Source organism: Cyanistes caeruleus, chromosome 29 (assembly GCF_971803275.1).
Source record: "Cyanistes caeruleus chromosome 29, bCyaCae1.hap1.1, whole genome shotgun sequence".
NCBI lineage: Eukaryota > Metazoa > Chordata > Aves > Passeriformes > Paridae > Cyanistes > Cyanistes caeruleus.
Window position 1 is genome coordinate 414,456 of NC_141729.1, and position 21,015 is coordinate 435,470.

A 21,015-nucleotide genomic window follows, 5' to 3' on the forward strand; every position below is an offset into this window, starting at 1 on the left:
TAATAGCAGTGCCTTGTCTCTTTTTTTTCTCTTTTCTAAGCCACGGGATTGACTGGAGCTCCTGGGATGCCGGGTAGTGATTGCCTCACAGGTTCACTGTGCCTCCTGGGACACCGGTATCAGTGTTTGCCCTTGTTTACCAGCTCTGGCAGCTGCAGGCTGTGGTGATTATCTTGGCAAACAGGCATTTGAGAGGCCATGGCATATCCTCAGTGTGGCACCAGTGACGTGCCCCTGTGCAGGCACTGGCCAAAACCTGCTCCCAGCCTGACTGGGCAGCAGAGGAATGATGAGATCTTTGTCAGGACCTGCCTGTGTCTTCCTGCTCTTTGTTTGCCCCACACTAAGCTATTTTTATTCTAGTGCCAATGTTTGGGTCTCTGATTTCTTTATTTACCAACAGCTGTAATAGTGCAGTGTTTTCCAAACACTGGCCAGACACCAAGGATTTCAGGGAAATAAACCCCCTTCCCAAAGGTCTCTCTGGGCATCCTTTATCTGATAATGAAGACTTCACCATCTCCCAGCCCTGTGTCATCCTCTTAGCAGTGGTGGCTTCTCAATCTGTTCTCCCTCTCCATATTAGGTATAATTTAGCAGCTCCTCACTCCTCCCCCTTGCTGTAATTAGCACTTTTTGCCTTGAGTCATGGTCTGTAATCATATCTGGCCTGCAGTTACTGTGCAGAGCTGAGCCCTTCCCCAGGTGCAGATAAGATTCCCTCTGTTTGTGCCAGGCTGAGTGTTCCGAGGGACGCGGTGCTCCGGGCAGAGCCTCAGCTCTGGGGCAAGTGGCAGCACCAGAAGGTGAAGGCAATTATCCTCTGTGCTCTCACATCCCTCCCAATTGGAATTACAGGGCAAACTTGGTTGCTATTAATAAATTGTTTAGAGACCTGTGGCTGAGGTGTGCAGGACCAGGGCCTGACACAAGGCAGTGTCCCCCCAGAAGTGCCCTGGGATGGTCCCTGACCACAGTGTGGGGACATTTGGGCCACAGGTGTGACAGCACTGGGGACCTGCTGCCTTTCCAAGGTGCAGCAATTGGTTCTGCAGCAGGGCAGAGTTTGGGATGTGGCATTCGGAGCCCGGCAGCCCCTGGGCTCTCCTGGGAATGCAGCAGGACCAAACTCTGCTCCAGCAGCTCAAGTGAAACAGGAGCTGGGGGAGTCACTCTGAGTTAAACTCAGCAGTGAGTGGCGAGAGATGGGGCTGGAAATGAGCAATCCTGGCACCAGGAACACAGGGAGAGGAATAGCAACCACAGCTCAGACTGGAATTGGCCATGGGTCCAGTGGGACCTTCACAGTGAAACAACAGCCTGGGGACCCTGAGATGGGGCTGGAGACTCCCAGACACTTTAGGGAGGTTGATCATGAGCAAGTTTATAGCTTATGAGGAGTTTGTAAGGGAGCCAGGACTCAGATAATGGGGGATTTTAATTACTTAGATATTGACGGATATAATAAGTGTACAGCAAACCACAGAGGGAAACCTATGTCTGGAGGGGAGAGTGAGATTGATCTATGCACAGCATGTTAAATCACTTAAATCATTCAGAGCCTCTTCTGGCCCCGGCTCCAGGAGCAGAGCCAAGTATGATAAATAAGGCCGGAATTAGGAAGTGTCTAGAATCCAAATGTTTGTTATTCCTGTTCGATTTCAAATATTCATGGGGACAAAAGCAGCAAAGCACTTGGCTGAGCCTGTCTGGGGGCTGTGGGAATTCCTGCAGAGGGGCTGGCAGCCCAGCACCAGGAAAGGGCTGCCAGTGCCCATGGGCAGCTCAGGAACTTTTGCACAGATTTGTCTCAGTGGCCGGTGACCTGGGTGAGACCACGCACGGCAAGGAGAGACCCAGGGCTAAAGTGACTGAGAATGCTGGAAAGTCTGAGCCAACAGTGTGGGTGGGATGACGAGCTGGGCATGGCCCAGGGAGCCTGGCAGGCAGGGCTGGCCACCTCCTGTGGGTTGGTCCCAGGGCTCCTGAGGCTCTGTGAGGTTTGGTGCAGTGAAGGTGTGCCCAGGTGAGGTCTCCTGCTGTCACCTTGGGCGTGCACCAGACTCCATCACACAGGTCTGACCATCAGATATCATGGGGAAAATCTCTGCTTAACAAAAGAAAGGAGTCAGGAGTCAGGTGGACACTCCAAAATGTGGCTGGAAGAGCTGTTGTGCTGCTGGGCAGCTCTGAGTGGCAGCTCCACAATGGGAACGTGTGCCTCAGTGCTGCAGGGCCAGGGCCTGGCTCCAGAGATAAGGGAGATTTCTGTGTGGGTGGTGCCAGTCTGGGGCTGGAGCTGCTGCTCTGGACGTGGACAAGGGCTGTGACATCTCTCCTGTGTTTCCATCCACTCCCTGGCAGGCGTCAGTCCCAGCTGACCCAGCAGATACTGCTGGGGTCAGGGAGTTGGTGCAAAATCCTGTTCTCGGTCCCATGGATCCTGGGCAGGCTGCACATCCCAGCCTCACTGCGGAGATGGACCTTTGGGAGATGAGGTCTGGGGGCAGCATCTCTGAAAGAGGAAGGGGAGTCTACTCTTTGCTGCTTTTCCCTTGCTGAAATAACATGAATTCTATTACAGAGCTGCAGAAATGGTCTTAACCCTGCCTGTTCCAGTGCACAGGTTGTCCCAGTCGGGGTCTGACAGAGAGCAGCAGAGCCTGGACATTGCTGCTCAGGAGAGGTGATGGGCAGTTGTGGCTGGACTCACCCCACACATCCTGGGCTCCCCCAGAGCCTGCCAGAACAAACCCTTCAGGAAAGAGTGGGGCCTCAGGCTGGCAGCCTGTGGCAGCACAGCTCCCACTGGCAGGATGCAGCGTGGATGCTCAAACACATGGTGCCATTTTTAGGCACAGGCATAAATTATTTAAATTCCATGTGCTTCCAGTCAGGAAGCACCTGAGATCTTAGATGTCTGTGTCTTGTGATCAACGTTAGACAGCAATGGTTTGAAAACAGAGAGAAATCAAAGCTCTCTTGGAGCAGCTGTCCCAGGCTGCCAGGAGAGCACACAGGAAAGGCCTGTGCTTTCCTGGGGCTCACTGTGCTTTCCTGGGGCTCACTGTGCTTTACTGGGGCTCACTGTGCTTTCCTGGGGCTCACTGTGCTTTATTTGGGCTCACTGTGCTTTCCTGGGGCTCACTGTGCTTTACTGGGGCTCACTGTGCTTTACTGGGGCTCACTGTGCTTTCCTGGGGCTCACTGTGCTTTATTTGGGCTCACTGTGCTTTCCTGGGGCTCACTGTGCTTTACTGAGGCTCACTGTGCTTTCCTGGGGCTCACTCTGGGTACTTCAGAGGGGCTGGTCCTCACTGAATTCAGTTCTAAAGGAGCTGCAGCTGACTGTGACAGCCTTTGGTAAGGTGAGCCCAGGCATGGGCAGGCTGGACAGTGGGGTTTGTTACATGGGGAGCACAGGCTGGACAGTGGGGTTTGTGCATGGGGAACACAGGCTGGACAGTGGGGTTTGTTACATGGGGAACACAGGCTGGACAGTGGGGTTTGTTACATGGGGAACACAGGCTGGACAGTGGGGTTTGTTACATGGGGAACACAGGCTGGACAGTGGGGTTTGTTACATGGGGAACACAGGCTGGACAGTGGGGTTTGTTACATGGGGAACACAGGCTGAACAGTGGGGTTTGTGCATGGGGAGCACAGCAGGCTGGCTCCTCTGCAGTCTCTTAGGCACCTTCCTTGTTCACTGAGAGAAGGGGACTGTGCCCTCCAGTGCACGGAAACCCCTTGGCTTTCCAGAGCCTCCAACACCTCTCTGATTTTCCATCTCCCCTCTTCTGAGGTGACACAAATCCATCCTCCTTGCTCCTAAGGACCTGCTCCTGACCCCATGGCACGGGGCAGCACGTTCAGGAGTTTGCAGAAGGAAGAAAACCCACCTGCTGGGGTCCTGCGGCCCTTCCTGGCAGCAGCATCGCTTCTGCCCAGCGGGGTTTGGGCATTTGCAGCACGTGTGGAGCCCCCGTGCCTCGCAGGCCCAGCCTGCCCCAGCTCCCTCCAGTCCTGACTGCGTGTCTCATTTAGATGCAGAGATTTTTCCCCTGGTCCAAGTTTGCTGTTTTCCTGAAATGGTCCGAAATGTAATAGACCAAGACAATCATCGGGATGAAATATTTCCTACATGAAATATGCAGCAGCTATTCAGAAATGAAGATCAAGTGGAAGGAGCGGTGCCAAGCAAAGATTTAAAGGTGCTGACACATTCCCATGGGTTGTTTACTGAAGTCATCTCTGAAGCCTCAGTTTTAGGGCTATATTAAAAAAAAGAGCACAAAATACAATTTAGCAAGAGTTTAATAATTTAAGCTACAGTGTGCTGGGCTTGTTTTTGCTGTTATGGGAACAACATCTCATTTCAAAGGACCTTGACTCTCTTCTGGTAGTAAGAAGGGGCCAGTGCTATTTTTGCACCAAGACACTGGCTGGGTGTGAATCTTGCTTCTGCTGTCTGTGCCAGCAAAACCTGGGGAGGCAAAACAGAGCCATATGGCCTGATTTCCCTAAAGGTGCAAATTCCAAGGAATCTGAGCGCGCTGACTTGCTAGAAAATGGCAACATGGGTACCTGGGGTTATAAAAAACGCTTTAGCACCGCTCCTGGCGCAAGGCTGTGCCCACTCAGCCCAGCTGGGTGGTGTGAGGGGAGCTGTTCCTGCAGCCTTGGGCCAGGCAGTGCCAGGCAGGAGCAGCACAGGGGCTGCTCACGGGTCGGTGTCAGAGCAGCCTCTGTACTGGGATGACCCCAGCTCCAGGCTGGGTGGCATTCTGCTGCCGGTACCGAGTGAGGATCAGGGCTTTGTCAGAAGTATTTTTCCCGTGCTGGCCCCTTGGGGAAGCCATGTGTCCCCATGTCCCTTACTACAACACTGTATTATCAATGAGACTTAAAGTGAAGCCTGTGTGACCACCAGTGTTGCAGCTTTGCCCCCATGAGCCTGAGCCCTTCATGAACCAGGAGGAGCAATGGAGTTGGCCATGGGGAGCAGCCCCTGTGCCTCGGTCCAGCCTCTTCCCATGAACAGCAGCCTCCTGGACACCCTGCATGTATCCCACAGCTTGGCTCTCTTTCATCCACACTCCTCTCGTGGCTGGGTTTGAGCGGCTTCAGCGTTGCTTTCATGACGGGAGAGCTGGTGTTTGTTGGACTCCCCTGTGGAGTAACCTTGGTCACTCTGCAGCTGTGGATGGACAGGAGCCGTGTCCGGGTGCCAGAGGCTGGAGGTCACAGCGGGGAGCTCCTTCTTGCCCTTCGCTGTCCCCCGAACCCCTCCGCCCTCCACACCCCCAATCCCACCCGTGCCCAGCTCCCCATCCCCTCTCTGCCCACCTGTGCCCACCTCCCCATCCCCTCTCTCCCCAGCCCTGCCCAGCTCCCCATTCCCTCTCTGCTCTCCCCACCCGTGCCCAGCTCCCCATCCCCTCTCTCTCTGCTCTCCCCACCCGTGCCCAGCTCCCCATCCCCTCTCTCTCTGCTCTCCCCACCCGTGCCCAGCTCCCCATCCCCTCTCTCTCTGCTCTCCCCACCCGTGCCCAGCTCCCCAGCCCCTCTCTCTCTGCTCTCCCCACCCGTGCCCAGCTCCCCATCCCCTCTCTCTCTGCTCTCCCCACCCGTGCCCAGCTCCCCATCCCCTCTCTGCTCTCCCCACCCGTGCCCAGCTCCCCATCCCCTCTCTCTCTGCTCTCCCCACCCGTGCCCAGCTCCCCATCCCCTCTCTGCTCTCCCCACCCCTGCCCAGCTCCCCATCCCCTCTCTCTCTGCTCTCCCCACCCGTGCCCAGCTCCCCAGCCCCTCTCTCTCTGCTCTCCCCACCCGTGCCCAGCTCCCCATCCCCTCTCTCTCTGCTCTCCCCACCCCTGCCCAGCTCCCCATCCCCTCTCTCTCTGCTCTCCCCACCCGTGCCCAGCTCCCCAGCCCCTCTCTCTCTGCTCTCCCCACCCGTGCCCAGCTCCCCATCCCCTCTCTGCTCTCCCCACCCCTGCCCAGCTCCCCATCCCCTCTCTCTCTGCTCTCCCCACCCGTGCCCAGCTCCCCAGCCCCTCTCTCTCTGCTCTCCCCACCCGTGCCCAGCTCCCCATCCCCTCTCTCTCTGCTCTCCCCACCCGTGCCCAGCTCCCCATCCCCTCTCTCTCTGCTCTCCCCACCCGTGCCCAGCTCCCCATCCCCTCTCTCTCTGCTCTCCCCACCCGTGCCCAGCTCCCCAGCCCGCTCCGCGTCGCAGCCGAACGCGGTTTTCTGCCGCCACCTGGTGATGGAGAAGCTGCGAGTTGGTGACGGACACAGGCCCTGCCTGTCGGCTGGGTCGGGAATCGCCGCTTTATTCGTCCGTGTAACCCACCCGTGTGTACCGGAGCTGCGGCCCCGCCCGGCGGAGCGGGGGTGAAGCGGGGCTGGGAGGGAATAGCTCTCCCCTGGGAGCCGGGGCTGATGTGTGATCGCCGGTTCCACAGGAGGACACTGTGCCCATGCCGGTGGCAGGGGAGGATGCTGAGCTCGCTGAGTGCCTGCTGGGGGAGGCAGCAGCGCTCTCTCTCAGCAGCCCTCATGTCCCAGACGTGCACAGGGTGGGAAGGTGATGCTGATGCTGATGCGAGGTTTTGGAGCTTGGATCAGACACCAAAGCCCCTTGGCCTCCTGCGCCCCGCTTTGGGCAGCCCTCGGGCTAGGTCAGGCACTTATCATCCCCTCCCTGGTGGTGTCCCTGATGCTCTTCAGGAAGCTGAAGATGTGGGACCCGCCGGTTCCTTTAGCCTCCAGGGCAGACGGGGGCTTCCCCACCGCGGGGCCGGCGCTGGCACTCGGCTGTGCCCGCCTGGCCCTGGCTTTGGCCGCCGCGGTGGAGATGTACTTGGTGACGATGCTGATGTGGTAGGACCTGAAGTCTGTCAGCGCAGACACGCAGCGATTGAAGGCGGCTCGGAGCCGAGCATCCCCCGAGGACAGCACATGCTGCTTCAGGGACACGGCACCCCGGACCTCCTCCACAAACGCTCTGTGGGGCGGGGGCATGTAGTCTCTCATCCTGTGCAGGAAGGCAGCTGCAAGACAGCAGCAAAGGAAGGAATGAGTTGTGGGTAAGTGGATTAAAGGCCCTGAACCTCTAGGAGAGAAGCTGGCCTGGAGCTGTGGTGCTGGCACAGTTTGCAGGGACCCCTGACAGCCTGCACAGCCTCCTCTGCTCTGCCTCCAAACTGAGAAACAAAACCCATATTAGGTCAGTGCTCTGTTGAGGCTGGTGCTAACCCTAAAAGGCAGAGTTTAGCCCTGCTCCCAGCCTGTTGGTTTGGAGTTTTTTTTGTTAGTAAAGTGTTTTTGCTAATTTCTGGTAAATATTTCTGTTGTTGGATGGACTAACGTGGAGCTTTATGAATGGCCTCTTACTGGCAGGATGCCTGCATGCTCTGCTCCCTCATCTCTGGGCCCATAGAGAACCTCAGCAAAAAGCTGACATGCAAGAAGCCAAATGTGTGCTTTTGTGAATTTATGGTGGTGAGGAAGCACCTGCCGAAGCCACATTTATAACCTTCCTCCCTGGTCCCAGCCAGGGTCTGCAACGGGCACGTGTCCTGCCTGACAGAGCTGGCACAGTCACGGGAAGCGCTCTGGCTCATCTCTTCCCCTGCCCCTCACTTGCTCTGGAAAAGGAGAAGCTCATGGCTCACCACTGTCCTGGCGGTGGCAGATCCCCAGGAGCTCATCGAAGGCGTGCAGGACCGAGCTCTGCGCCGCGCTGCCCCCCGAGTACGCCAAGGGCTCCGGGGACACCCCCTCGTAGATGAGCCCGTGCGGCATGGCAGGGTTGTCCTTCCAGCTGAGCAGGAGACACGGCAGTCAGGCAGGCAGCAGCCATGGGGCTGGGGACAGGGGCCTGTGAGAAGGGACCTTGGGCTGGCAAGACTGAGCAAAACTTTCCTGGCCCAGCCCATGGAGCTCATCCTCCAACTCAGCCATGTCAGCCCTCCTCACACAGGAGATAAACTTGGAAATCAAACACTGTGCCAAAACACACAGTGAGGCCATGGGTGTGAGGAGACATCCTTAATTTTCCTCTGCCAGAACGTTCTCTGGGGTCGCCATGCCCTGCTGAGCACCCTGTGGCAGGGTGCTGACTCACATTGCCCTGCCTGGCTGCACCTCCTGCTCCACTTTGGGAAGGTTTTTGCAAGCAGAGCTGCCTTAGGTGTGTGAGAGAGGAAGGGGCACTTGTCTGGGCAATAGTGGCACTTTACATCAATTCCCTGAATGGCAGCAGCCATTCAGAGAAGCAGGTAGTCACCCAAACACTCCTCTGAGCCCCCAGAGTTTGGATTTTCCTTTGTTCTTACTACTCAAGATGATGTCTTTTGAAAGGCATTTAAAAGCTATAAAGAGGTCAGGCCAGCCCGCCTCTATTTATCTCTGTAGATAACAAGGCAAGGATGGGATTTCGTCTCTCTGAAGCTGCTGGTTGAGAGCCAGCACTGCTGGTGCCTCCCACACACACCCTGCACTCAGATCCTGTCGGCCCCCCTTGTGCCGAAATGGAGAAGTTACACCCAAATGGAGATCTGTTATGATTTCAGGGAGGTAAAGTGCCTGGCACAAATATGCATCTGTTGACCTTAGCAGAATGCACCATTCCATGAGGCTTTAGGTACTGGCTGCAGTGTCTGTTGGGCTACAGGAATAGATTTTACACAAACTGCAGAGAAAATAGATTCATTATCAAATACCAGAGTATTTTTAGTTCTCCCAGGATTGTATTTATAGTAACCTCTACTAGTGGGAAGTTCTTATAAGCAGAAGGGAATTTAAAAGGCATGTTTTCCTAAGCTGATGACCATCGAGACAAGGTCAGTTTGCATAAAGAATGAGAGAAGCTTAAACACGGTGCATGGAGCTTTTTACTTGGGAATGCTGAGATGTGATGGAGAGAAATAAAAATAGAACCCCCCTGAGAAGCCCCAGACCTAGAGTCTGCAGATGCTGCAGCCCCACAGGGATGCTGAGGGATGGTGAATGAGCTGTGCTGGGCTCTTGGGGCCGTGGTTCTGCCTTGCCCAAACAGTGTTTTCAGTATTTGGGGGGGATTTTCTTTTTTTCAACTGACAGAATTGTAACACAGCAGCAGCAGGAGGATTGTTATGGATGTTTTCCCACACAGTGAGAAGAGCCTCTGCTCAGCTTTGGAGCTTTGCGTACACAGTGTGGAAGTAAACAGAAATTCCTCCTCTCCTGTCAAAACTATTGGGCCAAGAGCAGGAAAGATTAATTTGTGCACAATTCTGGCTGTCAGGGCTGTCAGGGCTGTCAGGGCTGAGCTGCAGCATTGGATGCAGACAAGCTGGAGGGAGGCAGACCCCAGCCCTTGGGCACAGTCCCTCCCCAACTGATCCAGTGCCTAGGAATTCCTGAGGGACAGGATCATGATGCTCTACTGCCAGACACAAGCTGGACCCTACCCTGCCCTGGGGAACTCCATATCCCATCTGTGCTGCCCCTTCCCTGCACATTCCCAGCTCCCCCCAGCCCTGGGAGCTAGCACGGTGGCTCTGAAGGGAAACAGGCTGCACTTACCCAGAGAGGAAGATCCGGATCTCAGAGTAGAACACTTCTGGATCCACATGGTCTAGGAGGAAGTCAGTCAGATTAGAGGTGATGGGCAGTTGCACCAATGCATGTGATGAGCTGCAGCATGCACAGGCACCAGCTGCTCTCACCATGCATCTGCCTCAGCGCCTCTCTCATGGCCTTGATGGCCCCTGCCAGCTCCTCCAGAGCTCTGTGCAGGGTCTCCTCATCACACTGCAGGATGGCACCAAGGGCCCGGCTGATTGCCTGCGAGGGGAGGAGGGACAGCACCAGGTCACAAAGGGGTGGGATGGGTAGGATGTCTGTGTGCAGTGGTTGTGGACATTTGGTGCCACCCATGCCAGCTCTGCCCCTTCCCCAGCCCAGGTTCAGGGGATAGGAACACCTTGTGGGTGCACCCCAGGCACTTTACAGTGCAGGTAAGCAGAGAGCCCCAACACACAGCAGTACCCACCTTAATGCCAGGCACAGCTGCCTTCTCAACAAGCAGGGTGACAAGGATGAAGCCCTGCAGGCTCTCTCCGCCAGGCAAGGTGATGATCGTGTCCAGGTTCCTGCACAAAGGGGCCAAGGAGAAGGATTGGAGGGTGGCAGCTCGGGATTTCCCTACCCACTGTGGAAAACCATCCCAGACTCCAGAGCCTCTTCTCTGCACCCTGTGCAGAGAGGAGCTGGCACAGAGTGAAAGGGGAGCAGGACTGCTCTGGTTTAGGGGGCCCTGCCATCCTCCCCATGGCCCCCCCATGGCCTGTGGCCACTGGCTGTGTGCAGCCAGAGAAGCCAGTGGCTCTGCCCAGTCCCTTTGCTATCGTGGCAGTGGCACCTGTGTGACAAACACTGCTCATGTGTGCACACATCAAGAGAGGTTGATCCCAAGCAGTGCTGGAGCGCTGAGCCAATCCAAACAAAACCAACACCGTTAGAAAATAAATGAGCATTAACTACTTACTCAATTTCCAGAGGCCTGAAGACATTTCAGTTATGGCAAACAAATGCACAAGGAAATGAAAGAGGGAAAGAGAGAGAGATTATAAATTGTTCTAGTGATGGTCTGTGCTCTGCAGGGAACAGAGGAGCTGCCCCAGGGGCTGCTCCCAGAGACACCCATGTCCCCACAGAGTTCCTGCGTCCACACCCATGAGGCCAACCCCAGGAAAGGTGGGATTCAAGGGGTTTTTGGCAGAACAGGAGCAGTCTGGGGACAGCCTGTCCCCAACACCAGCATCACTGCTGCCCAGCCACAGGAAGAACCGTGCTTTGTCCGCTGGCATTTGCCCATTTACCCGTTGGGGTCCTTCCTCCTCCAGTTGGCCAACACAAAGTCTGCGTGGCTGAGGATGGGCGGGAGCCCCAGGGCCTGTGACACCTCCCAGTAGGGGACGGCGAGATTTCGGGGCAGGACCTGAGTGGCACAAAGCACAGGGGGTGTTGTCAGGCTGCAGGAAGGTGCCAGGCAGGAGCAGGCACTCTCCTGCTGCAGCCACAGGAAAGGGACTTTGCTCCCTTGGGATAAGTTCTAAGGGAGCAGCATCAGCTCCCAGACCCCAAGGAGCAGGTGAACCTGCTTTACCTTGCCTTTACCTGCACGGTGCCCTCTTCTCCCTCCTGCCAGACGTAGCCCATGGTGATGAAGCTGAGCACCAGGTGTGCCAAGTGCAGCTCCTCACGTCCTCGGAGGTGCTGGGAGCTCAGCTGCGGCATCTGCCAGGGAAACCCTTGGGAGCAAGGAGCAGAGCCAGCCAGTGCCAAGGCCCCTGTCTCGGATGGGCTGCCCTGCCAGCCGGGGGGAACCCTCCTAGTGCTTCTCCCCTGCCTTTAAGCCTCCTTCCCACCCGCTCTGCAGGATGTGCTCCCTCTGCACCATTCCTGGTTTGTGCGGAGGGACAGTAATCCACAGGATTTTCCTCAAAAAGGAGTCCCTCCTCCTGGTTTCTGGGATGCCCATGGGAGCAGCTGATCCCTGCATGCTGAAAGGATCAAGCCTGACTGGAAGCTGATGGAGCACCAGTGCTCCTTTGGCAGGGAGGGTGGCTGGGATGTGACATGGTTCTTGTGACACCTAGAGGGGTCCTGCTCCAGCCCTTGCTGGCTGCTGAGCACTTGGATCTGCTGAGGGAGTTATTTCTGTGCCAATGTTAAGACTTTGCTGTCACCTGGTGTCAGTCCTGGCTCAGCACACATTTGTGCTGCTGGGTTGTTTTTGCACATTTTCCAGACACTGCAGTGTCAGTCCAAGGTTTGAGAGAGCTCTGGAGGCAGGAAGGAGAACACCGTACCTGGCGAACGCGTGAGCGGAGCTGATGGCTGGCGATCAGCTGGGGCAGCTCACGGGCGATGTCCATCCAGGGCCCGTAGGGTGCTGGCAGCTCTGTCTTGGTGGGGAGAGGCAGAGAGAGGGCTGTGAATGTGCCCAGGCTCCCAGCACCCACCCAGCCTCACACGCTGCTGCTGAGGGCTTGTGTCTGCTCCCCCCTCCTGTAAGATGAGCCTGTGTGGTCACAAATTAATGGATGGTGAACACAATCTGTCTGTCCCCACCCAGTCCCACTGTGGATCCAGGCCTGTAATAAATAGCCCCACTTTGGACACAGACTTGCCCTTCTTGCACTCCCCAAAATCCTCTAGCGCCAAGGCCGGTGTGTAAATGGCAGAGCTCCTTCACCTCTCCTCTGTGCTGCTTGCTGCAGCCACTTCCATCATTTTAAAGGGTAGGGGTTTGTCCTATGAAACTGCCAAAACAGCACCTGCCTTCCTCATTGTTCTTTGTCAAGTGTTACAGCAAAATGCTAAACCAAAGCTCCCCCAGAAAGCTGCTCACCAACCCCTCTATTTTCCTGTGGCGTGTGGCCGGGGAGGCACAGCCAGCTCCTACCAGAGGGTCGGGAAGCAGGAAGCCAAACTCCTCGGAGACCTGAAACCTGCTCAGTGCCAGAGGCAGCGGGGGCTCCTTGGTGTCACCGCTGGCCTGCATTGCTGGACACTGGCTGTGCTCTGGCCTGGCCACCCCGCTGGCAGCATGTGCTGAGCCAGCAGCAGTACCTTGTCCTGGGGGTCGGGCCTGGCTACCCAATGGCCGGAGGGTCTGAGCAAACACGGCTAAAGGTTGCTGATAAGGCTTTGTTGTGGAGCAAACTTAAACTCTGTCCCCCGTGGGCATCCACCCATGGGAAAGCCTTGGTTGGACCCCAGGGGCTCTGAGCTGACTCGTCCCAGGGCAGCCCTGAGGGGCTGTCACGCTCCCCTGGGATGGTCCCTGCATCCTGATCTCCTGATCTCCACCACCCTGGCAATGCCAAACCTGTGTGCAGTGGGCTGCTGACCTGACTGTCAGGCAGGAGCCAACCTTCCAGCTCGGGGGTGCTCGATGCTGGCAAGCTCATGCTGGTACCTGGCCAGAGATGCACAAAACACAGTGGATGCTGCTGCTTTCCCCATGGTGCTGGGGTCACTGGGGCTGCCGCTGGGGTCCCAGCACCAGAGCAGGGGTCAGCAGGGTGCTCTGAGAAGGGCCTTCCCAAACAGCAGGGAAAGGCAGCCCTGAGAGGGCTGGGGCTGGAGGCACTGTGAGTGCATGGGAGGGGAAGGGCCAGGGGTACAAACAGCAGGACTGACATCTCTGTGGGTGCAGGTCCATAGGCACTGCAGGAAATGTGCACTTCACGTGCAAAACAGAGGTGACACCGGCACCACGGCCACCACACGGGGCAGTGGCCTTCCCTGGTCCCCAGCTCTGAGCAGGGGGCCAGGAGCCACACACATCCACTGGTCCGCTTCAGAGGCAGCCACAGCACCCAAGCTGTCCCTGCCGAATAGTCCCCAGCATCAGGCAGCTTCACAGCCCTCACAGATGGGCAAATCCCATGTGCCCACAGAGAAAAGGGGACAATCTCAGCAGCTGTGGCCCCTAGGCCCCAAGAGCAGGATTAACTCTGACAAAAAACACAAATAATAGAAGCATAAAACCACAGGGCCATGACACCATGACACCAGCTTTGCCAACAGCTTTAATTAGCGCCCGTGGTGCTGCCCCAGCGCTGGCTCTGCTGCTGGGTCCATGCCTGTCTTCATCTCTAGGTCTGGCTCTCGCTCTAGGTCGGTCTGCAGCTCCAGGGCCAGCTCTGGGTCCGGCTCCAGGTTTATCTCCAGGTCCGGCTCCAGCTCCCTGTTCGTGTCCTGGATGGTGCTGTGGGGGGACCTGCAGTGGTGCCTTGGCCCTGACTTGACTCAGTGCCTCAGCCTGAGGTCACCGTGTCCCCATGGGAATCACCTTGCCTCCCTTCCCTCCCCTCTGCAGGGATCCCCTCAGCCCTCTCCCACCCCCTGCATACGCCAGGGACCCCGGGGTCTGCACTCACCGCTCCACGGCCGGCGGCTGCTCCCTGTGGCACAGGCCCGGCGCCCACTGCCGCCACAGGCCGAGCCCCAGGGCCGCGGTGAGCACGAGCAGGACGAGGCTGGAGCCCAGCACCAGCCAGGCCATCTCCCCATCCTCCAGTACTCGGTGTGGGCCTGGCAGGACACAGCCCAGCTGGGCACGGGGTGCTGCCAGCCCTGCCCGTGCCGTGCCTGGGGCTGCCCACACTCACCTGTCAGCTGCAGGCCGCTGTCCTTGCTGCCCCCGCGGCGTGAGCCCCTCCTGTGGCAGTCGGGGGGCTGCCAGCCCGGGTAGCAGTGGCAATTGCCCTTGTTGTTGCACACCTGCAAGGCCCAGGGGAGGGTACAGGGGTGTGCAGCGAGCCCTGCACCCCGTGCTGCCTGTCCCCAGCCCCGTGGCACTCACGCCGTGGCCGTGGCAGTTTGTTTTGCTGTCACAGTTGTTTTTCAGCTCCGAGAGCGGGTGACATGTGTTGTTTATACACACCTGGGAAAAACCATGGCAGCTCCAGCCCAGCACTGCCTCACCCAAACAGCACTCAGTGCATCGGGCTATGGCCCAAAGGAAAACACACTACTTAAAAAACAATAAATAAAAAAGACAAAGGAGCCACAGTTCTGCCCTGGGGCCAGGTCATGTTTAGTGCTCACACCCCACCAAACCTTTAATGCAATGTTTGCAAGTTTTTACAGTGCTTTTAAATATCAAGCACACTGCTGCAAGGAAAAAGTGTTTCTATCATCTTGTTAATATTTACAGTTTCTATTTGTCATTTCAGATGATTACGAAATATTTCCTTACCCTTCCAGAGCCACACTTTGTCCCTGGGGGAACCAGAAGTGGATCCAGCCACGCTGGTATGTTCAGGTAGTTCAGAGACACACACAGATGGTGCCGCACTTGGGCGTAAATGACGGCGGCAGCAGTCGATGAGAAGGGCTTGTGGGACGGGTACGTGCAGACTAACTTCCCACATCTGAGATCCCTGGAAAGCCAATTTGCACAGGATGTGTATCAAACACACACAGACACACAGATCCTGCCTGATGAACACCAGAACATTAAACACCACAATCTGGTGAGGAAACATCAGCAGGACGGGGAAGGCCAAGGGAGGATCTGTGACATAAGGAGAGACACCGTATCAAGGAGAACACACAGAGAGGTGTTTATTGCTTCACAAATCTCACCATAAACTGGAGTCCTGACACTTCTCTTGACTGGCCAATCCCAATTAAACATGCATTTTACATCCCCAGCATACCTCCAAGTACAGGGCCGGTACTTGTTTTTGCTCTTGAACCCGCAGTGCCCAAACCTGTCCTTCTGCCCGTTAATCTCCTCGTAACAGATGATGGGAGCGTTCCTTGATTCTACAAGTTTAGCAATAAGATTTGTTACAGCTAAAATGAACACGAAGGAATATATTATGGTATCTAACAACTGAATTTTTCACAATTTAATTAGAGAAAACATACCTATCCCTGCCCAAACCCCCAGCAGTCCTGAACCTCAGAAATCAGCAGGGGAGTAGAAAATGTGGAAGTTCTCTGAGTTTGCCCACAGAAAATAATTTGCTTTTTGTTCTTTCCATTGTTATCTGTGAAGCACTGGGGGACTCTATCAACTAGAGCCAAAAGAGAACTTGAAATGCTTTCCTAAAGCTGTGCCTTCTCTCCAGGTGCCCTACTCTCACCAAGGCTGGTGCATTGAAGAGTACAGGTACAAACCGAGCAGCGTGCTGTTGTCCCTGTCCCTGTCCCTGAGCACGGCAGTGCCACCACAGCCTGGTACCTTTCCCGTAGAGCCGCTTGCACTGCAGGTCTGAGGAGTGGCAGCGTCCCTGGTAGCAGTAGCCAGAGCCATGGCCGCAGTCGTGCCCATCCTGAATGAACACGTCGGGGGGACAGGAGGCGGAGGAGCCGCTACAGAACTCGGGCAGGTCGCACTGGGCATCGGCGGCCGGGCGGCACACCGCGTTCCTCCGCCTGAACTGGAGGAGGAGGAGGAGGAGGAAGAGCTCTGCAGCCTCCCTCGCCTGCCTGCCCGCACAGCCCCTTCTTTCCATGGCCCCAGGGTCTCTCTTGAGGCGCTGGGGTGGCCGCACATGTGTGACACCGCCGGTGACAAGAGTCCCGGTAATGCTCCCCCAGGGCTTCCCACGAGCTGAGCTGGGAAACCCAACCCCAGGAACCTTTCCCATTGCACAGCAAGAACTTTGGCTCTATCCCTCAGCATGGGAACATAATTCCAAATATGGAACATATTTGTCCAAAATAAATTATGATTTTGTGATAATTATAAAAATGCGTCTTACCTGACAACCCCTACAACACAACCCGGAGGCACATCTTGCTCTTGGCTTCAGTCTACACGTTTGAGTGCAGCACCTGTTCTTCAGGCATTCCTGGGGACACACGGCAAACTCCTTTTATTTTGTTGTACCCCCGAGCCTCTCCTCCTGCTCCTCTCCCGTTTTACTTGTGCAATATCCACAGAACAAATGGGCAAGGCTGCCGCCAGCTGGCTGCCACCCAGGAACCATCCCAAAGCCATCCCTCCCTGGGCTGCTCCCGCTGCTCTGCGGCTCCCGGGGGTTCTGCACCTCCTCCCCAGCCGCCCGCAGCCCGGGGACGGGGTTCGGCCCCGCTTCGGGGTTCGGTCACAGTGCGGGGTGTGGTCCCGGTTTGGGGTGTGGTCCCGGTTCGGGGTTCGGTCACAGTGCGGGGTTTGGTCCCGGTTCGGGGTGTGGTCCCGGTTCGGGGTTCGGCCCCACCTGTGCCGTGCCGCAGTCACACTGCTCGCCCGGATCCACCACGCCGTTGCCGCACAGGGCTCCGCTCCGGCGGGACAGCCGGGGGCTGCCGAAGAGGCAGGCGCCTTTGCCCCGCTTCAGGAAGCTCTCAAAGCCCCTGATGCTGCAGTTGCTGAAGGCTTTTGCCCCACTGAAATGTCTAAAATACAGCGGTTATCAGCTTGTGTGTTACACACTCACCCTCCCTCTCTCCCCAAACCTCTGTGCACGTCAAGGGCTCACCCAGACACTGGCACAGGGTAGGATGGTCCCAGGGGTCTATTAATTCACCTGATCTACAGCTCATTATTAACAGAGATTGAAAAACAATTCTGAAGGACCTTAATTTTAGAGAGCAAAAATCTCTTTTGTCAAATTGGGCCCTAATTTGCTATTTAATTAATTAATTTTTTACTTTTTAGAGGCATAAAAGCAGGTATTTCTCCACTGAAACAGTGATCAGGCGCTGGAGTTGCTGCCCAGGGAGGCGGTGGAGCCCCATCCCCGGAGGCGTTCAAGGAAGGGCTGACACAGTGCTCAGTGCTCCGCTCCACTTGCCAAGGTGGCTCAAAGGCTGGACTCAGTGGTCTTGGAGGCCTTTTCCGACCTGAGTGATGCCATGAGCCTGTGATTCTAATTTGCTGTACTTTTTGCAATGGAATGACAGTTGCAGAGGCCTCCTCTGACAAGGGACACCTTGCAGCCACCCCTGTCCCCCCCAGCCCCTGCAGCCCCACAAACTCACAGCGCCTCTGGGCTCATGGTGCAGACGCGCCCGGGGCAGCCGCAGCCTCGGGAGCTGTCCGGGCCCATGCCCAGGCTGCGGCCCAGCCCCTGAGCCAGCAGGATGGAGAAGGACTCCAGCGTCACGTTCCCGTGGTACTGCAGGGAGGAGAGAGATCAGCTGCCAGAGCTGAGCGTTCCTTGCAGAGATCCCTGCTCCAGATCCTCCCACCTGCTCCCATCCAGCCCCGATCCTGCTGCCCACAGCTGGGTTCACAGCTCAGGGATGGGCAGAGGACAAGTGGGACTATACCAGGGCCACTGTGGCAGCAGCATCTCTCTCACATGCCCCTCCTGGAGCCGCTGCAGCCGTGAATGCTCCTTGGTCCCTGTACCTGGAACAGAGGTGTGGTCACTGCTGGTGCCACAGACGCTCTCTCGGCTGGGTCTGTATAGCCCAAGTCCCCTTGGTGCCCCCGACTGCTCTGCTGTCCCCAGGGGAGCTGGGGCAGGGTCTGTGTGGTGGGAGGCTGGTGCCTGGTGCTGGGCAGGGACTGGGGGCTGCCACCTTTCCCATCTCCTCAGCCTGGGTGGGTGGCAAGGAAGGGATGGCACCACTGCAGCTGCTGCATCACTAGGAGGAACATCTTTAAATACTTTAAGAACATTAAGGATTTAAGTAATTAAATATAATTACGTAATTTGTATTAAGGAAATACAGATTTTTTTTAAAAAGCATATATCAAAGGAATCCTTTATATTTCAACTTACATTGGTTTGATAATTGCTACAACATAATCTTTAACACTAATGAACCTTTATCTTACCCTAAGAGAGAAGCAATGTTGTGTGCCTGTGGCTCCAGGGACAGCTGTTTCCACTGTAAAAATCTCTGTAGAAGATCGTCTGTATCCCCTGCTGTCGATATTTTATCCCCCTCTGCCCACAGCTCCAGGGAGGACAGCACAATGGTGACATTAAGGGGATTAAACATCTGGAAGTAGAAGAGAGGAAACCTCTGCTCTCACACCTTCCCTTCATGCAGAGGGATTCTGCACACAGTAAACACATGGGAAAAGCAAATTGCTGCTGTCAGTGCCTCAAAGACATCTGCAGCCATACAGAATGAACACCCTAAAGAATAAAGGGATACAGCAAGAGGCCTGAGCTAAAGTCCAGTAACTTCATAAGAAGTGTTGTAGATTTTGGGAATAACTTCTCATTACACAAGTGAACCATAAGATCACCAGTGGAGTAAAGAACAGGACTGGAAGTTGGTTACAAGCACCTGAGAGTTAAGCAGGTTAATGGGACCAGTGAGATCAGGGAGGGAAGCAACCCAGGAGTCCTCAAAATGCAGGGGGGTCTGGCTGCCCTAAGGCACATTGCCTGTTTGTCTGTACATCTGCACAAGACGTGGCCATCACACAGGGAAAGATGTTCTTTTGTGGCACACTGACATGTCTGAGGAAAAGCCTTCTCAGGAAACATGGAATTTTTTACATAACATCCTCCTAAACTTAAATGCACCTAGAAGAGAGGTGTCCACTGCTAACATCAACATCCCCCTCGTCCCCCATCCACTGTAGTACAAACCAGACTTAAAAACTCACATTGTTGATTAAATTGAAGGCCTGGATTACTTTCTGTGTCGCAGCATTTGGGTCTGATCCCATATAGTTGTACTGAAAAACAACCCAAGAAGACACAGGGGTGGACAAGCTGCTTACCAGGGTGAAGCATGACAATGTTGGAACACTGAAATGATTGAGACATGAGCTACAAATTCATGTTCCTTTTTTCCTACAAAATCCACGGAATGCGTAACTTCTCAAAGCAGAAAACAAATCCATGTAAAAGCTGGGAAATGTTACCATTTCCATGCTCACAGAAGTCAGGCAAAGACAAGGAAAAAGTGGCTAGCATGGACTTACCAAAGCCTTGTCCAAAACCACGTAGACCGTGAGGTATTTGAGAGATTGTGCAGCGGCCGAGAGGGGCTAAAAGAGAAAATGGGCTTCAAAGTAGATTCTGCATTCTCTGGTCACCTCACTGCTGCTGCTGGCTGTGCTTCTCAAGTGTCCCTTCCAAGTTTGTGTCCCAGTGTCTGGCCAAAGCAGAACCAGACCCCTGTCACAGGACAGGGACAGCAGCAGCTCTGACAAACAGGCACCGCTCACCTCATCCTCCCCGTGGGCCTTGTCCAACATCTCCCCTCCTTTCTGGGGGCTGTGGGCTGGGAGGGCCTCTGCCCTCTGCTCCTCACTCATTCGATACAACATGTGCTGGAAGGCAGGGGAGTAGCCCAGGGGCTGGATCTCGTAGCTCACATTCTCAAACTGCAGCAAACCCCTGCCAAGGCAGCACTGGCCGCTTGCTCCGGGCACTGCAGAGCTGCCCCAGCAGCAGCTGCTGCAGGCCAGGCTGCCAGGGCACCCCTGGCCCCCGTGGCAAAGGCCAGGCAAGTGGCCACAGGGAGGGCAGCACAAGGCCAGGGCTGGAACTTTACCTGAGCCCCGAGCAGGTGCTGAGGGTCACAGCCGAGCCAGGGAAGCCATCGATGTACCCCCAGTAGTGACAGCCTCCCTAGGACGTGACAGAGCACAGGGAATCCCTTCCATGGCTGGGATGACAATCCCCTACCCAGCTGGACCAGCTGCCTTGGGTAGAGACACTGAAAGCACAGACAGCCCAAAGCAAGGCCAGGTTACCTCAACGTGGGCAGAATCAGCCTGCAAAGACCCCTGCTCGCTGGACACGTAAGTCTGGAAACCATCAGATAAAAAGGCACTGCAAGAGAGAGGTGCAAAGTGAGGTGCTGTAAGCACCATTACCATCATCCATCACCCAGAGCTTCTCGAGCTTCTTGCTGGTCCTGCAGCCACGAGGAAGCAGGGCAGCTGCTGTCAGTGAGGGCAATGTCAGGGTCAACTCACTGCTCCTGCAGGTGGATGGTGTATGGCCTCCCCTCAATCCTCAGCATGTAGGACACTGCATCCTTGTGCACACAGAAAAGCAGAGAGGGGGAGAATTGGGAACAGGGAGTTGGAAATAGCACGATCCAAGCGAGGCCGGCTGTGAACAGCAAAGGGGGAGCACCAGGGTTCTAGCAGCTTGCTGTGGTGACATTGTTACAGCTGCTGCCACATCTGCACTCCCCCAGCCCCCTTCTGCAGCTGAAGACCTCACTTTGCCCTCCCCGCTCCCAGCCCCCCCGGCACCCCTGGCACCATGCCTGCTTCAGCCTCGCCCCTCCTCTGGTGCTGGCCCCCAGCCGCTGTGGGACTGTGATCTGGGACCAAAGCTGGCCAGGCACAGGGGACAGAGCCCCCCATGGCTGAGCCCAGGCCCGGTGGGTGGGAGGCACACGGGGGCCCTGCCCAGCCTCGTGCAGCAGCTGCAGAAGCAGCAGGAGCAGCAGCGCTGGCATAGCACACAGGGACCCCGGGCAGGCCAGTAACGGCCCCATGGCCACCAGTAACTGCCCCACACGAACTGCCCCAGCAGCAACAGCCCCTCCCTCCCCAAAAGC

At 56.1% G+C, this 21,015-nt stretch overlaps 2 protein-coding genes across 11 annotated transcripts; both read right to left on the reverse strand.

The window, feature by feature from the left end:
- Positions 1 to 6,287: 6,287 nt before the first annotated feature.
- On the reverse strand, positions 6,288 to 13,451 carry LOC111938853 (indoleamine 2,3-dioxygenase 2). Of its 3 annotated transcripts, none has more exons than XM_023940778.2 (10): positions 12,912 to 13,451; positions 11,868 to 11,963; positions 11,173 to 11,292; positions 10,875 to 10,993; positions 10,541 to 10,555; positions 10,046 to 10,145; positions 9,720 to 9,837; positions 9,577 to 9,628; positions 7,683 to 7,831; positions 6,288 to 7,058 (listed from the first exon to the last, which is right to left on the reverse strand). In XM_023940778.2, exons 1-10 carry the CDS (start codon positions 13,203 to 13,205, stop codon positions 6,688 to 6,690), a joined length of 1,434 nt encoding a protein of 477 aa, XP_023796546.1. In that variant the 5' UTR covers positions 13,206 to 13,451; the 3' UTR covers positions 6,288 to 6,687. The 3 variants fall into 3 exon arrangements, with proteins under 3 accessions (XP_023796546.1, XP_023796545.1, XP_023796549.1); XM_023940777.2 differs by lacking the exon at positions 12,912 to 13,451 and adding an exon at positions 12,464 to 12,718; XM_023940781.2 differs by lacking the exon at positions 12,912 to 13,451 and having other exon boundaries at positions 11,173 to 11,306; positions 11,868 to 11,949.
- On the reverse strand, positions 13,451 to 20,981 carry LOC111938846 (disintegrin and metalloproteinase domain-containing protein 32-like). 8 transcript variants are annotated; one of them, XM_023940766.2, is made up of 19 exons: positions 20,719 to 20,968; positions 20,420 to 20,481; positions 20,195 to 20,273; positions 19,993 to 20,069; positions 19,664 to 19,835; positions 19,418 to 19,483; positions 19,097 to 19,168; positions 18,311 to 18,477; positions 17,797 to 17,878; positions 17,506 to 17,642; positions 16,743 to 16,920; positions 16,284 to 16,373; positions 15,761 to 15,959; positions 15,231 to 15,339; positions 14,768 to 14,951; positions 14,372 to 14,452; positions 14,178 to 14,289; positions 13,947 to 14,119; positions 13,451 to 13,774 (listed from the first exon to the last, which is right to left on the reverse strand). In XM_023940766.2, the coding sequence occupies exons 1-19, from the start codon at positions 20,950 to 20,952 to the stop codon at positions 13,496 to 13,498; spliced, it is 2,553 nt and encodes an 850-aa protein (XP_023796534.2). In that variant the 5' UTR covers positions 20,953 to 20,968; the 3' UTR covers positions 13,451 to 13,495. The 8 variants fall into 8 exon arrangements, with proteins under 8 accessions (XP_023796534.2, XP_023796537.2, XP_023796536.2 ...); XM_023940769.2 differs by having other exon boundaries at positions 13,452 to 13,774; positions 20,420 to 20,558; positions 20,719 to 20,957; XM_023940768.2 differs by having other exon boundaries at positions 13,578 to 13,774; positions 13,947 to 14,100; positions 20,719 to 20,981.
- Between the last annotated feature and the right edge of the window lie 34 nt (positions 20,982 to 21,015).